At 43.1% G+C, this 17,104-nt stretch overlaps 6 protein-coding genes across 6 annotated transcripts in view; 2 read left to right on the plus strand and 4 right to left on the minus strand.

Annotated features, from left to right (window-relative positions):
- The window catches only part of LOC126559687 (DNA topoisomerase I, mitochondrial), a 524,180-nt gene that overhangs the window by 239,253 nt on the left and 267,823 nt on the right, over window positions 1-17,104 (plus strand). The window lies entirely within an intron of this gene.
- LOC126556917 (uncharacterized) overlaps window positions 1-17,104 on the minus strand; it is a 163,569-nt gene that overhangs the window by 136,159 nt on the left and 10,306 nt on the right. The window lies entirely within an intron of this gene.
- On the minus strand, window positions 8,925-9,609 carry LOC126559122 (zinc finger CCHC-type and RNA-binding motif-containing protein 1-like). Its single transcript, XM_050215237.1, has 2 exons — window positions 9,479-9,609; window positions 8,925-9,406 (listed from the first exon to the last, which is right to left on the minus strand). Exons 1-2 carry the CDS (start codon window positions 9,598-9,600, stop codon window positions 8,932-8,934), a joined length of 597 nt encoding a protein of 198 aa, XP_050071194.1. The 5' UTR covers window positions 9,601-9,609; the 3' UTR covers window positions 8,925-8,931.
- Window positions 10,722-12,813, minus strand: LOC126557498 (adipocyte plasma membrane-associated protein Hemomucin). Its single transcript, XM_050213294.1, has 3 exons — window positions 12,630-12,813; window positions 12,314-12,519; window positions 10,722-12,238 (listed from the first exon to the last, which is right to left on the minus strand). The coding sequence occupies exons 1-3, from the start codon at window positions 12,743-12,745 to the stop codon at window positions 10,782-10,784; spliced, it is 1,779 nt and encodes a 592-aa protein (XP_050069251.1). The 5' UTR covers window positions 12,746-12,813; the 3' UTR covers window positions 10,722-10,781.
- Window positions 14,022-15,422, minus strand: LOC126558118 (RNA-binding protein NOB1). Its single transcript, XM_050214072.1, has 2 exons — window positions 15,294-15,422; window positions 14,022-15,227 (listed from the first exon to the last, which is right to left on the minus strand). The coding sequence occupies exons 1-2, from the start codon at window positions 15,354-15,356 to the stop codon at window positions 14,022-14,024; spliced, it is 1,269 nt and encodes a 422-aa protein (XP_050070029.1). The 5' UTR covers window positions 15,357-15,422.
- On the plus strand, window positions 15,753-16,760 carry LOC126558787 (mediator of RNA polymerase II transcription subunit 4). The gene is made up of 2 exons (XM_050214855.1): window positions 15,753-15,890; window positions 15,989-16,760. Exons 1-2 carry the CDS (start codon window positions 15,820-15,822, stop codon window positions 16,725-16,727), a joined length of 810 nt encoding a protein of 269 aa, XP_050070812.1. The 5' UTR covers window positions 15,753-15,819; the 3' UTR covers window positions 16,728-16,760.

The following is a 17,104-nucleotide window of genomic DNA, read 5'->3' on the forward strand; positions in this document are numbered from 1 at the left end:
AAGGAACTTGTTTTGATAAATTCCTAAACGATAGGGTGCAAATGAGGTGCAAAGTAAAGCATTAAAAACAAACTAATACAAGCACACACTCAGATACACATTGCGATAGTGATGAGCGAAACATAAATAGTGAGTCGCCTAACAACAGAGCTAGCCAACTAGTGTATAGTATAAAAGGCATATTACACTGCATCGAAGGCACAAATTGCAAATGAAGTGTTAAGAGCTAACCGAAATTTTGCTTTCAGTTGACATTGTTTTCTCAACCCCCCCTCAACATTTTGAAGCTCCAATTGCCACGAAAGACACTCAGTGGAGGTTTTGTGCTTTCCGTGGTGACTCGTGTGTCTTGTGTGTGTGTTTTTTCGACCCTTTACTTGTGTTTTTTTTGTACACATCTTAACCCTAAAACCCCCGGAATGGTTCACCGTCGTTTATGCTCGCTCAAACCCAACAATCCCGGGAATGGGCTTTCAAAATCCCCACGTAAATTTAAAACGTACCGTCAAAACCGATCAAATCTTGCACCAAATTTTCTATCGTTCTACGATTCTGTATGGGAGAAATGCAAATTTGCAAAAACCAAAAAAAAAAAAAGAACAAATTACACTCGATAATCTATTTCCAATTGTACGCGCACTGTCTCTTGTACTCTAAAACAAAACGAATAAAAGAACACTCCATTGATACTAAAGAAAAGAAAGAAGAAGAAACAACTCAAAGAAAACGAACACTACACAATATTATCTAAGACACTTTACACACTCACAAAACACCACAGAAAACACAACACAATTCAACAGCCACAGCAACTGACAATTTGAACTAAGTTTCATCTAAAAACTTAAAACAGAACTACACACAATCGAAAAAGATGCAAACAACAAAAAAAAGCAAAAAACACACAACAAACAGATGAGAGAAAAAGATTAGAAAAGATAGTAAAAGAAAACAACACTACTGTACAACTATACCGAACTCAAACGATTTAAAAGGATCGTTAAACCGTGTAGCTAATGGCACAAGCATAGGACGAGATGAGGAAACACATAAAACTTACATAAAAGTATATATATATTTGATAATAGAAAAACACACACATACACACACAAAACAAACTCACACAGATAATGCTGCAAAATAGGACGGAAACTGTGCTGATCCTTTCTTTACGCGAAACAATGAACGGGTGAATCAATTAGAAAGAATGGGAAAGAGTAGAGACTAAAGAAAATCGAAGAAATTGAGTATTATTTAGTAAAGCACACAACTACTGTTGAATTTGAAACCGTTAACGTATGCATTGAAACATAGACTGGACAGCGGATAAAATTTCACGCAAATTACTAAATCGATAAAATTTGGCTACGATCAAGAGTCTCGATGGCTAACGAAACTATGAGATGAGGTCGTTCAAGACAATTGTTGACAGAAATCCCACATTTCGGTACTAGTCTCTTCAATTAACGATTTGCTTATAACCGATTAAGATTTTTATTCTGAATAATTGTCTCAAACATAAGTCCATCCTTTATGGAGCGATACAGCGATGTTGTTTACAGCGATAGAGATAAATGCTCTTCTTCTTCTTCTTCTTCTTCTTTGGGCTACTCAAGATTGAGCACGTTGTGTCGACATGGCCAAGTCTCCAATCAGTTTTCAGAAAACTCGGTCTAGGGCTGCAGTCCTCCATCCACGACGGCATCCGGTCTCCGACAGGTTAGACTCCACTTGATCCAGCCAACGAGCTCGCTGTGCTCCTCTACGCCTCGTGCCGAACGGGTCGCTGACGAGCAATTTCACGGTGGGGCATGAGTCCTGCATCCTCATCACTTGCCCCAGCCAATGTATCCTTCCGGCTTTGACTACCGTTAGGATATCAGCACCGCCAAACAGCTCAGCTAGCTCGTGGTTCATTCTCCTTCGCCACACGCCCTGCTCGCACACAACGTCAAAGATAGTACTTAGCACCCGCCGTTCGAAAATGGCGAATGGATTGGCGTCCTCCGTCAGTATAGTCCAAGACTCGTACCCGTAGAGGACTACCGGACGTATCATGGAGTGATAAATCGTACATTTTGTGTGTTGTTGGAGTCTTCTGGATCGCAGGAGTTTGTGGAGTCCGTAGTAGGCACGAATCCCCTGAACAATGCGCCTTCGGATTTCGCTACTTACGTTGTTGTCCGAAGTTACCAAGATAGCAGAACTCCTCTACTACCTCGAGATCGCCGACGTCAACTAATACTCTTCATCCAAGTCGGGCTCTATCACGGGCAGAGCCTCCGGCAAGCAGGTATTTGGTCTTCGTTGCATTGATGCTGAATCCTCGCCAAGGAGGTTAAGGAACTGAAGAAAGAAGATCTGGTGAAAATCGTGGCCCGGATGTCGAAGCCCGCGCTTCGCATGACACCCTCCAGAGCGAAGTTGAACAACAAACAGGAGAGTCCGTCTCCTTGCCTCAAACCCCGGTGAGATTCGAACGATTCCGACAGTGTGCTCGAAACTCTCACTTTGCACTGCACCCCGTCCATAATGGCCCTTAGCAGCCGTACCAGCTTCCCAGGGAATCCGTACTGCTGCATGGTGTTCCATAGTTCGGTCCGATCTATGGTATCGTAGGCCGCTTTGAAGTCAAAGAACAGGTGGCGTGTAGCGATCTGGTGCTCCCGGCATTTTTGGAGGATCTGCCGTAGAGTGAAGATTTGGTCGGTTGTCGATTTGCCTCCAACAAATTCAGCTTGGTAGCTCACCCGGAAGTACCCGCATTCTTTCGGACGAAGTAAGGGCCCGCGGTTTCGGAGTAGTAGCACTTCAGGAGATAAATGCTCATTATCCTTATTTTTACACCGTTTTGAAGAGATGTTCTAACCTTCAGATGTATGTCTGACGACGATAAAATCTAACGTTTCCTCAACAGTTTGTGCTACAATTTTCAATCCCACAAAACTGCTAGGTTCTCTGGAGGAATTCTACTTGGAGCTGTTCCGCTTAAGAATTTTTCGTCGTTGTCAGGAGATGTCTGACGATCTTTAACTTGAACTCACTCAAGGATGGAACTCATAGTAAGAATCTTTAGTTCAAGTGTTCAACCGATAGCTGCTCCAAATCAACAGCAAACTTTTTCCATAAAAGATGTCCAAGAGATAATGGACATTTGAGCAGATCGTTAGGAAACGTGAATCGATTCACAGGAAATTCGTCTATTTTTTCTAATGCATACGTTAATATTAATTTTCTTTCACCTTGTCTCGCTATTAGTTTAGTTTCATTCTGACTTCACAAATACACTCGTCAAAAACACACAACAAATTAACCGTCAAACAATCTCGTTCGTCGATCGGGGGATCAGAGAGATCTGATCCGAAATGACAGGGAAATGAATCCGTTAAGTCGAAAATGTATGGTCAAACATATCAGTTTTTGGAGTGGTATCTTTTGTATACACCGTTCTTCACACGAAAAAGAAGGTACGTGATAGGGTAATGTGGTAAAAGCAAAGCACATAAATCAAACCGATGAATGTGGATGCGAATCGAGCCCTCCTGTTTTTCAACACTCCCCCAAACTGCACACTGCAACTACTGCAACACGTGTGCGAGTGATCTTACACTCTCTTATCATCCACTATGTATCTTTCACACGTTTACTATGAAGCGAACCAAAATGCCGGCAAACCGTTGCAGCATTAGCATTAGTATTATCACCTTCATCACCTCTTAGATAGGCGCAGTATGAAATCCCCTTCGATTCCTTTAATGTGTCACTGTTTTTCCTTTTGTGTTTTGTTCTTTGTGGACGGAAGCAATGGGTACTTTATAGGGAAAGCTAGGACCACACACATCTATCACACAATTGCTGAACAACACAGATACACTCCTAACCACCCTTTGACGAAAACAAAACTATTACCACGCAAAAGGCAAAATGAATGAAGTAGAAGGGAAATGAAAAATTAAACCCAACTTTAATAAACTCTTTAAGAAGAATCTACACACACACACACACACGCACACATACACGTATTAAGCATGTTCTGAAAAAGGATTTGACTGAAATAGTTTCTAACTATCGCAAAACATGGCTCCCCTTTTTCGGTTAGCGAAGGGAAAACTAAAGCAAATGAATAGGGAATGATAAAGACGACAGTAAAAATGAAAAGAATAGTAAAATGTATCCTTCTTTCTTGTGTTTTTTTTTTTTTGTAATTAATCATGCAGCTTTAGAACTTTAGTTTCGGCAAGTACTAAGTTTGCCAACTATAATCGCGATCCCAAAAAAAGCATGATGCACATAAACTGAGTCCTTATGGAAGTGACTACGACGCAGGTGGTACAGCCGGAGCGGTAACAGGTGGCACTATGGACACCTTTGCTGAAGGTAGCTGAGCTGGTGGAGGTGATGGTAAGAAACACAGTACGATAGCGATAAATGATAAATGAAAAAAAAACCATCACAACTAGCCAGTGAGTGTATAACTAATTGCAAAACTAAGATTGAATATAAAGAAAATGCCACAAACATACAAACAAAAAAAAAAACTCACCCACGTACACAATACAAAAGTATGTTATATAATTTGTTAAGTTGTAGAATTTGTAAAGGGTAGAGTAATTTGAGGGACAAATAAGCTAACACAATATGATTGCAACGTAAAGACAGGAAATATATAGTGCGAAAAACGGTCGCAGAAGAGGAACACCAGAAAGCCGAAGGAGCAGCAAGCACGAACGAACGTGTGGGAGTGTGATGCTTGTTTCGTGTTTTACTTTTAATACGTTTTCGTAGCAGTGACCCACGTGGAGCACAACCCGGAAAAGACTAATGCACCGTTTGTTCTGCTGCTGCTGCTGCTGCTGCCACTACTACTGCTGGAGTGCATCACATGTGTAGGCTCTGTGCATACATAAGTTAATGTTACTACTACAACTATTACTACTATTAATATTACTACTACTACTACTACTACTACCACCACTGCTGTTGTAGTCGGTTATGTTTGGATGTTGATTTACGTTTGATCGAGCCTGCGGCAAAGTGTTGTCGAATGTTTAAATCCGTTCGCACCAGGATCGTCGAGCCGTAGTTGATTAGAACAGTAAACGATTGTTTTCTGTGCGTTCGGTTTCGGGTTATGTTGCAACACGTCCGTCGTCCTGTTTTTACGTTGTTGAATGAATACTCTCTGGACATATATAGCCAACAGAATACAGCAAAACAAAAACTTACGATACATCTTTTAGTGCGTACAAAGGGACGCGCAAGGAAGCGGCGATGGGAAGGGAAAGGGGGAAAACGGGAGAATCGTACAGTTAGAAAGGGAAACTTTTGGTAATTAGGTACGTGAAAGGATGATTTCAAGGCACACTTGTACACGAAACCAACAAACACTCTCACACGCCCATTTTACAACCTTTATCTTTAAACACGTACTCAAATACTCACATAATGTAGGTGAATGCTGAATATGAAAGCGAAAGGATAAACCATAAGCAAAAGGGCATGTACATTCCTCAGAGAGCGTAAGAAATGATTAAACGATTGATTGAAGGACAACTACACACAGACACACACACACATTCACACAAAAAGAGCCGAGAATGGTTTTTGTTGCTAACAATAAAAGAATTAATTCGGAAACATGAGCCTGCGTTATTGTAAATTAACAGAAAATTTAAATGATGACACGATTATTGAAATATATTTTTCTGAATGTTGTTCAAATCGACTGAACAGCAATTTTCACCTAAGTCAAACGTTCAAGAAATATTCTGCAAAAGTATTACTACTACTTCTTGGGGGAGAGGCCTTGCAAGCAACCCCTAGAAAACAAATAACGCAACGAAAAGTCAGCAACATATAATTACCGCAACGGACCAATCGATACATAACCCCGCAAGGAAAAAGGACTTACGATTGGAGGCTCGGAACCTGGAATTATAGATCCCTTACATCTGATGGAAGCACCCGAATCCTGCTAGATGAAATCCAGACCCGCGGCTTCTAGATAGTAGCACTTCAGGAGGTGTGCTGGAAGGGTACAATGGTGCTACAGTACAGCAACTGCACAATCTTTCAAAGAGGTAGAGACACGCGTGAGCACGGTAGGGCCTTCATGGTGCTAGGTGCGATGCAACAACGGGTGATTGGATGGTGGCCAGTCAACGAACGAATGTGGAGTTTAAGGATTTGTGGCAGGTTCTTCAATCTGAGCATCATAAATGTGCACAGTCCGCACCTTGGGAGCACCGATGACGAGAAGGAGCTCTTCTTTACGCAGCTGGAGAGGAAGTATGACCGCTGCCAACAACATTATGTGAAGATCGTCATCGGACACCTTAATGCTCAGGTTGGACAGGAGGAGGCATATAAACCAACAATTGGAAGCTTCACCAAGCCCACCAGCTGACAAATGACAACGGCCTCAGGCTCATCAATTTTGCCTCTTCCAAGCACATGAGCATTCGCAGCACCTTTTTTCAGTACGCACCTCGGTTCAGCTACACCTGGAGTTCACCACTACAAACCTATTCCCACATCGACCACGTTCTATTAGACGGAAGGCACTTCTAGGATATTATCGACGTGAAAACGTACAGAGGCGCAAACATCGACTCGGACCATTTCCTGGTAATGGTAAAATTGCGCCAAAAACTATACGTCGCCAATAAGCTGCGCTTTCAGCCTACCCCAAGGCTCGATCTGGATCAGCTGAGGAGTGCTGATGTGGCAGAGGGGTATGCGGCAGCGCTCGGGGAAACGCCACACTGACGTATGATGGAACGAACCATCAGCACCGCAGCCGTACTGAAAATTGACCGCTTACCACGCAGACAGCGAAAGAAATGGTTCGACGAACAGTGCACTATGCGAGAAGAATGCAGCACGCGCCCTCATGCTTCAACATGAAACCCGTCAGAACGTGGAAAACTACAAACGGAAGGAGACACCTTCCCTGCTCTTCCAGGACAAGAAACGCCGCTTTGAAGAGTCAGATGAAAAACTGCTGGAGCAGCTCTCTCAGTCGGGGGACGCCCGCTCGTTTTAAAGGAGGTTGAAAGAGGCACGGAGCAGCAAGAATTGAATTGATGATCAATGTGACGAAGACGAAATACCTACTTGCCGGAGGCTCTGATCGTGATAGAGCCCGAGTGGGAATGAGAATGTTAGTCGACGGCGACAACCTCGAGGTAGTAGAGGAGTTCTGCTATCTTGGGACTGTCGTAACTTCAGATAACGATGTCAGCAGCGAAATCCGGAGACGCATTGTGCTGGGGAATCGTGCCTACTACGGCCTTCACCGTCTGCTGAGATCCAGAAGACTTCGAGACCGCACGAAATATGAGAATTATCGCACAATGATTCGCCCGGTGGTCCTAAATGGCCACAAGTCTTGGACCATCCGAGCGGAGGTTGCAAACGCTTTTGGCGTGTTTGAGCGTCGCATCCTCCGGACCATCTTTGGCAGTGTGTTCAAGCATGGAGTTTGGAGGAGAAGGATGAACCACGAGCTTGCTGAGCTATACGTAGAACCGGACATCCTGACGGTGGCAAAGAAGGGCAGGATACGATGGCTGGGGCATGTTATGAGGAAGCCGGACTCATGCCCCGCAAAGAAGGTACACGGATGGGAAGCTGCAGCCAGTTATCGAGTTTCCTGGAGATCTATTGTTGACCCGGCCATGTCACGACGACGTGCTCTTTAAAAGAGCAGGCCAACATGATGATGATGATGATTATGTATAAATAGTCAATTACAGTTACAATTACAGTAGACTATTTTTTTTTTTCAACATTAGCAGCTCTCAATCAACGAATGAACGCTTGAAATTTTGTCTATACATGCAATATATGTATGCTTGCAGAAAAATAAATCTTTGCTGAAGAAATTCCTCCACTCAAAATAGTCGCTTCCAAAAGATGATTGGAAGAATTTTAGTATGTATGGATGGTGATTTGTATCTTCCATCCTAGTATGGATGGAAGATGATTTGAATTAGGTCACTACTGTGTACCAAGTTTATCTCGTCAGGCACTGATGGGCTGGTCTTTTCATGAGGTTGACCGGATGATCCAATCTTTTATGATTCTTCTGTTTCCACATGGAAAGAGGGAACTAGATCGAATAAAATTGGGATGGTGTTGAAGTTTTTATAAAAAAAAGGATAGAATATTGAGTGTTCTGCAGCAAGCCAAGATCGCTAAACGGCAATATCGAACTTTAAGTAAGTAAATAATAGTCATCGTCTTTGCTCGCATAGATAAACTAATCTCAATAGCTTTATAATAGGATCATTCTTAGATTTTATTATGTAAATCTTACTATCTACAAAACAAGAAGGCGAAAAGCTAGCCACACAATTTCTGCTTTACACAATTTCTGTTTTTTATTTTATATATTAGAAATTAAGATCTCTTCACTACCACACGATTTGTCTTATTCACCCATAAAACAAAGAATAGATTTCCGTCAGCGTGGAAAACAATAAAGTGGATATTTATAAAATAAAAGGAAACCAAATTTACACATCAACCACCAAACATAAATATAATTCACAGAATTATATTTAACTAATTAAAATATTAAGCTTATATAAGTCAAAAGTATAAATTGATGCCCATATCTGGTTCGAAAGTTACTCTTAAATTTCTCTCAAATTTAAAATTTATCCTAATACAATTGTGTGGTAATTGTATGCGTGTATGCGACGTATATATGTTTAATTATTTGTATCTACAGAACAAAAATCGAGCTAAAAGATTGACTGACTCTATCTGATACCCTGTTGCCTGATCCAATCTAACCTGATGTGCAAGCATCCTTGCGACCAAAGTTATACAGGGAATACATGTTAAGTCATCTAACAATCCAACAACCAACCACTACCAGCTAATGATGTAAAATTTATAACAAGTTCAATCACAACGTACCTCTTAACCCTCGGTATCGATTTCTTCGTCATCGCTGAAATATTCACTTCTTCTGTATTTCACTTTTTTGATGCACATACTGCCCGCATCCATACCCGTTCCCGCAACGGGTGCATCCGGTTCCGACTCACTAGCCCACGCGGAGGATCCCTCTTCCTGTTTATACTTTCGTTTACCGTGCATTCGACCACCCTTTCGTGGTGGTGTTTTACTTCCGAGAACATTCCTTGGACAGTTGTAGCTCATGTGTCCCTCCGCTCCACACTCGTAGCAGCGGCTTTTGTCCGGATACTGTTTACGCTGGGCATGCTCGACCGCCTTCCCATTATCCTTTGCGATGCTTGCCTTTAGCGTGCGGCCAAACATTTCCGCATTATTGCACGCGTTACAACATTCTAGAGCTTCCTGTGCGCTGGCAAAAAGCACAAATGCAACTCCCTTGCTCTTTCTAGTCTTTTTATCACGAAGTACTGTAACTCTGTTGAATGAAATGAAAAGCAAACCAAGCATGTGTACGTGTTGTATGTCGTTTGTGACCTGCAATACTTACTTAACAATTTTACCATGCTTGGAAAATAGCTTATGCACATCAATGTTGGTTAAATCGTAAGGAAGGTTCGAAATGTACGCGGTACATCGGATATCCGGCACAAATAATTTCGGTTTGCTCATGGCTACGCGGCTATTTTTAGATTTCCGTACCGGCAACACAAGGACGCATATTGTTTACAAACACTGTACGGCGATATTTTGACAGCCGAACAGTGCGTCACAAAAAGTAGCACCGTGAACTGATTTTCCAGGTCTGTCGAACACCGCGTTCGAATCTGTACTAAAAATCAAATCAAACTCGTTAGAACATTTTGTTTTCTTTGCACCGGATGATAACAAATGGATCTAAACAATCATTATGTTTTTTTCTCTCTAGAAATAAAACATACTCGACAAATTACCCAAGCAAGAAAAGTATATTCTCCATCGCCGCCGTGACCGCAGTCGAAAACATGAATACCATAAATTATAGTGCCAAAAGATTTTTGTTTCTCCCAACCAAACATAGACCACTAATAACTATACAAAAAATCAATGAGTATGAAAACAATTTCCAGCCAAACCTATCAAAGACACAGTACCGTTTTATCTTTACCTTTTTAGTCATGATTTTAACCCTCTCTAACCTACCCAGTATACACACTACTGGATACTGTCTCACTAATCGCTGCCAACTTTTTCTGCCAGAGAAAAAAGGCGGAAGTGAACATTCCTGCACGCCAGCCGTAAGTGGATGAATAATTTTGATGATTGAATTTGTCTACCTACACGACGCACAAGCAGAGTATACCCTTGAATGTAAACAGAATTCCCAAAGGAATATTAAAAATATTAGCAAAAAATAGATAACTCACACGCAAATCACTCATGGAATGAAATTAACAAGAATGTTTCACATTTTAGCTGCTACTGGTACTTTGCCCCACTGTGGGTCTTGGAGGCAGTTGATGTACTCTCCGGTGGACTTACAACGCAATACGACGCACTGGATCATGAATTATTGCTTTAAAACGCTTCGCTCCTTCTATCTGGGACTGTGTTGACGGTAACGATTGTATGGTAAAGCTTTAGCCCCGGATACACACAGCGCCAACGAAACTCACCCCAAGAGTGGACGACCACACTCATGTTTTCGATTTTTTAGCGCATTTCGCGCGTCTTGGAGGTATTTGTCTAAACCCCGGCTTACGCCAAGGTTTTAAAAGAGGAACGCATGTGTTGTGTGCACATGGCTGTGATGATGATGTTCCGGATCAGCGTATTGAAAGGATGCTTTGTGCGTCACTGACCACGCGCTAGTCTTATAGCTCTCCCTGTTCACCGCCCTTCTTTATCACTTTTAATTTCTCTTGCTTCGGTTTTGGAGTATCGTTCGGGACTTTTTCGTGAATTGGAGCCGGTTCTACCGGTTTTTCCTTGGAGCTTGGAGCTCGTTTTTCCGACTCAACGGTTGCTTTTTTATCAGTTTTCTTCGCTGTCACTGGTACCTCGGTCGAAGCTTTCGGAGCTTCTGTGGGTTTTGGAGTGGTTGTAGTAGTAGTAGCAGCCTTTGGAGGCGTTGCTGTGGTTTTCGGTTTCTCGGTGGTAGTGGTCACTGGTTTCGGTGTGGTTGTCGTAGGTTTCGGGGTTGTGGTTGTGGTAGTTGTTGGCTTGGGCGTCGTGGTAGGCTTTGGTGTAGTCGTTGTTGTCGGTGCCGGTTTCGGAGTAGTAGTCGTTGGTTTCGGTGTAGTCGTTGTAGTTGTTGTAGTCGGTTTCGGTGTAGTGGTTGTAGTTGTAGTAGTCGGTTTCGGTGTAGCCGTTGTTTCTGTGGCCGGTTTGTACTTCACATCGCGAATTTCTATCTTTGGCATCTTTGGCAAGGGGACACGTGCCAAGAACTTGTTGTAAGGTGAACCCAGATAAAGATGGTCTCCTAGTTCCGCCACGTGTGATACACTTCCAACGCTACCATCGAACCCGTGCAGAGATCCTAGGATACGGCCACCCCAGCTGATTTTCACAATAGTTTGACGACTTGGTGAAAAGAATATCAGCGATTCAAAGTGACCAATCGCGTGAATGATACGCTGTGTGTGAACGTTGGGTATCACCTGATGTATTAGTCGCATGGGCAGCTCGGCCAACGCCAGCATACGAATCAAAAACTTGCGAATAAGCGGGACCTTCGAAAGCATTTGTGTGATCGAAGGATTCTCATCGTCTGTGGCTTGGATCAGTGGTGCCCAAATACCTTCCGCATCCGCCACAAGATTATCCACCAAACCAGGCAATCCATCGATGAAGATATCATCGGTGCCCGCTTTTGGACCGGTCAAATAGTAACGACGTATCTGCGATGCCATTGTTTCCGCCACCAGCACGAACTCATCATTCGGACTCAATGCCACACCGTTGGCAAAGTACAGCCGATCCAGCAACACTTTGTTCTTCCCTGTAACGCGATCGTACTGGAACAGACGTCCCGAAGGATTGGCAAACACGCTGAACACACCATCCTGCAGCGTAAAGTCGGAGGTAGAATCGGTCCAGAAGATATCGCCATTCCGAGCGACGGCTACACTGTTGAACAACTTTCCTTTACGATTTACGCCTTTGCCCTCCAACACGGTGTCAGGCGAAACCAGCTGCTCCTTGTTACCCGTGGTCAGGTCAACCGACCAGATACCGTAGTAAGCATCGCCAACGATAAGGTTCGATCCCTTCGTGTCGAAAGCTAGACCCAATGGACGGCCGCACGTTTCCTCCTCGAATGACAATTCTATAAGCAGCACACTTTAGTAAAGTCCTTTCGGTTCATTCGATCCCGACCAACATTTTGAACACAAATACTTACCACAAGGCTTTCCGAACTTGGCAATGTGGGTAATGTGTTCACCATTGATGCGAATCACCTCACCACCATGGATCGTGGTGAACAGATCCTTTCCGTGCACGAGCAACGCTTCGGGGCCGTAGATCTTTCCTTCGAACAGTCGTTCCGCATTGTCTAAATGGTTCGTTGGTTCTAGCGCTCCTTTCAGCTCGCGTGGCTTGGCGAATCTAGATATGCGGAACGGATACAATTATGTAATGCCACGCCGGGAGGGAGAGCCTCACCGGTGTTATCTCCAGCAGATGGGTGGTACAGGTGGTATCCAGTATCCACTTACCTAAAACCTTCGAACGGGAACGTTGTTTTTGGTGGCAAACCGGGAAGCAACACAATCAAGAAGAAAAAGATCAAACAGTTGATGACACGCACACGAACCCTGTAGAGGAGGCCCATTTTGCCGTGGTGACTACTTTCTCACACTGCTGACGAAAAGAACGCGGCTCGGAACCACCCAAACTATTCGCTGTCGCATAAAATAAGCCATGCCGTGAAGGATTTGAGTCAATTAAAGGTAACACAATTAACATTCCGAAGGTATTTCATTTACCTGATTCACTATTGACTAGAGAAGAGAAGAGCACAGCGGCAACTTAATTGGAAACTAGAATCTTAAGGGAATTATGCCTGTTCCACCGCATCAGCAGTCTTTTTATTTTATTTTTTATTTTTGGCACTGGACACCGTTTTGACGCAACTTGATGACACGGCAATCCGGCTAGGTGGTGTGCAGACTATCGAGAAAAATTGCAATTTATTGTTTAAAAGTTGTTTTTCTATAAATGCCAAAGGGTTAGTATTCAACAAATATAATACTTTAACAATTTTATCGTCCAATTTGTGTAACCAATATTTGTGCAATTATTATTTGTGCATTAATTGCCAAAGGATTAGTATTCAACAAATATAATACTTTAACAATTTTATCGTCCAATTTGTGTATCTTTTATTTTCTCATTTCTACAAATTTGGATTGTACAAGTCATACACTTTGTGTAATAAAATTGAAACCACTTTATCCGGCATTTCGTCGCATATCTTTATTTATAGTTTACTAGAAACCTTAAGCGTACCCTACAGTCCTTATCACATGATGAAAAACGCTGCCATCGGCTTCGACATCTATCCCTCAAAGCGGGTTGCACAGATAGATACCGGTATGAAAATCGGAATTCAGCATGCATAATTTTTGTGTCAAAAGCTCATATTGACAGATATAATCTAAAATCTGCCGACAGATTTTGCTCCCATGTAATAACCCCTTAAGTGTACTTTTTGCACCCTAGATAGTAAACAAGTTAATCTGTCAAAATATACCCATGTGGGTACACTTTTACAGGGTGGCACGTTTCACTTCAACGTGCCACCCTGTAAAAGTGAATTTGTTTTTAGTATACATATGGAGTTGTACTAAAACTATACCCGAAGTCGTTTTGAAATGACCACAACAAAAAGATTCAAAAATAAAAGAGGATTTTAGAGTTCAAATAAAAACAAAAGTCATATTTTACTGTATTATGTGAATTTATTACAAAACTGGGGAGAATAAAATTGGCTTTGCAAACAAATAAAACGCTTGCAGAAGCACATTATAATTCCATACATAAAGAAATTGATAGCAACATACCTAATACCGATACAACTACTAACGACTGGAAATGCGAATTCACATCTACTTCTTATATCCACGGCGTTTGTTGTCGTACGTGAGGTTGGTGATACGCTGCTTCAAATTCGACGATCCACGCAATACAGCGGAACGTGAATCAACATCTCGCATCACGAACGGCGAATACCCGGCCGTATAATCATCCCCGAGGGCATTGGTTTTCGATTGAGCCTTTGCCGACACGCGCTGCTGTGGCAACGGTTGATCGGCAAACAGAAGGGGATTGGTAGCATACTTGCCACCTTCAAACTTAGCAATCGGTCGATTTTTGTACTTGGCCGTCAGCGGTCGCCGGGTGTTGATGTGAATAATCTGTTTGCCTTCTGCGTCCAAGCTGACGGCCACTTTCTTCAGCGTCTTGTTACCACACTTCGGGCAGAACACTTTCGTTGCGTCCGGCGTTGTTTTGAAGCAGGCGTAACATCGCAATATGTACGTGCGGACCTGCTTGATAATGCGGCCATCCAGTGCGGCAACCTGCAGCCCGATCTGCTTCAATACATTCTGTAACGCATAATCGGTCGTGATGCATGCTACGGTGGTCGATGCTTCTTCGTGCAGATCCATTCCCATGTCGCGCTTCACCTGTTTGATGTTGCTGGGTGTTATCCAGCTATCATCGTCCTCATCACCATCGTCATCGTCGTCTTCATTTTCCAAATCTTCCTCCTCTTCCTCACATATTTCGTCAGCGAAATCTTCCTCTTCGCTTGCTGATTCATGCGTAGCTTTCTTCTGCTCATTTGTACCGGTTTTCGAATCTGACTGGGAATGTGGCTCGTGTTCTTGAGCTTCGTTATGGTCGTTTAAGGACTCAGAAGCATCATCTTCGCTCTGTGGCGATTCGTTCTCATCTTCACCCTTTTTCGACGGTACATAAAATCCTTTCATCAACTCCGTGCCCTGTAGGACAGCTGGCTTTGTATCGGCAGTCACCGTGATAGCTGGCATTGGTTCATCGCGCAAATGATCACGACCCACGTGAATTGTTTCCAGTTCGTACGTTAGCGCGATAACCTGCAAATCGACTAGCGACAGTGAAGCATAGTCACCCGTTTTCTTTGCTATCGCCACCACCTTTGCAAGCACATCTGGGTCCGCACTCTTCACTTGCAGATTGTATGGAAGCACCGCCAAATTCTTGATCTGTCGATTGTTACGGATTTCAGCCAGAACACCAGGTACGGTGTAGCAGTTTTCGGCGTAGTTCTGTTAGAAAGAATGAAAAGTTGTTAGTTTAAAGTGTAAAGTTCTGAACCCTCGTTTGATGCTTACTTGCAGTTGTTCATTCTTAACGAACGCTGCAGTATCTACGACTAAATGTTGAAATTTCGGCATTTTTCGGACAATATCTAGGGAAAATGGATTTTAGGTGAATTGTTTTGATTTAAACACGCATTGCCAGCACGCGACAAGTGACAGAAATCCGAGTGAAAAAGATGCTACAAATATTCACTTGAATATCATGGTGCTTCTTGATTAACTGAACCTTACAACAATCCTTCGCCGGTTTGTTTATAATTGCGCGCTGTTCGTGAATCATGTGTTTTCACAGTAAAAAGAAATTGAAATCCATTGGTTTTTTTCTAAACAAAACTCTATCCATATTTGGAACATCATAAAATTAGCTAAAATGATAATAATTCGCTGAGTTCCGTCTGAAGTCCTGCGAAAGTATACAACGCTTAACAATAAACAGAGCTATCCGTTGACAGAAAAACAGAGCAGAGAATTGCAAACTGATCTTATTTGTTTGGTCGGCAATTTCGTCGGGAAACAAACTGAGCCGTGCGATATCATCATGTCCTCGTATCATCTCAGTACACGAGAACGGCTTCTCGCCATCATAAACGACATTGAAATCGTTGCCAAGTAAGTGTTTTGAATGAAGACCACTTTGAGTCCATGAAGCTCAAGCGGATGTACCCAACTTACTAATGAAACACAATCCTCTTACCTCGTGTCTGTAGGGAGCTGATCGAGAACACAATTGCTCCGAAGGCACAGAAAATGTCCAGTGCCGACCATGCTCAACTCGTGGAGCTGCTCGTCTTAAAAGATAAGGAACTAAAATCGACCCTTCAGCTTGCTGCCGAACAGGCAGGCATTGAGAAGAACATGGACTCATTACGGGAGCAGGTGCGGAAACAGGACGAGGAGATTAACCAGCTGCAAAAGCAGCTGAAGGAAGCAGAACAAATTCTTGCAACGTCAATTTTCCAAGCCCGACAAAAGCTGGCCAGCATTGCGAAGGCTAACAAAAGGCCAGTTTCGTCGGAAGAGCTCATCAAGTTTGCCCACCGCATCAGTGCGTCACACGCCATATGTGCACCGCTTACCTGGCAGCAGGGCGATCTTCGTCGACCGTACCCTACCGACATTGAGATGCGGCTCGGATTTTTGGGCAAGTCGGATCTCAACATCAATGGACACAATCTGCAGCATCCAAACAGTTTGAACGAAATGCACCGAAATACCGCTGTTTCGGGTGCGACCGGTGGTGGAGCTGGTGCTGGAGCCGGCGGTGAGATTCCGGCCTCCGCACAGAATCAATTTGCCTGGCATCCGTCCGGAGAATTGCACATGTCGATGGGCGCTGGTGGAGGATCAGTTTCGTTGGACACCCGAGCGCACAAGGATGCTTCCCAAGATGATGTGGAAGTCATGTCCACGGAAAGTTCCAGCTCTAGCTCTAGCGATTCACAGTGATCGCTGATGTTGTGGTGATTGTATAGGATTAATTATTTGTCGTGTAACGTAAGCTGCATGTCGGGAATGGAAATATGAAGCGAGCGCCCTACGGATTTCTACTCATCAAGCTTATTTATTTCTTACTCGACTTCGGCAGACAATGGGGGAAACTTGTACGGAATGATAAAATATCAGTAAACTACAGCTGTAAGCAACAGAACTAAACAATCGATGGAGTACGATCCGGAAATTAAGATTAATACGATTGAGAAACAATCGAAGAAATTCGTTCTCCTGGGATTATTCTTGATGTCTAGGTAAAACGTACAGAGTTCACGAAGATTCTTCGATGGAATTATGATTAGAAATATTACCTTGTAATGTAATGTATGTTG

Source organism: Anopheles maculipalpis, chromosome 2RL (genome assembly GCF_943734695.1).
Source record: "Anopheles maculipalpis chromosome 2RL, idAnoMacuDA_375_x, whole genome shotgun sequence".
NCBI lineage: Eukaryota > Metazoa > Arthropoda > Insecta > Diptera > Culicidae > Anopheles > Anopheles maculipalpis.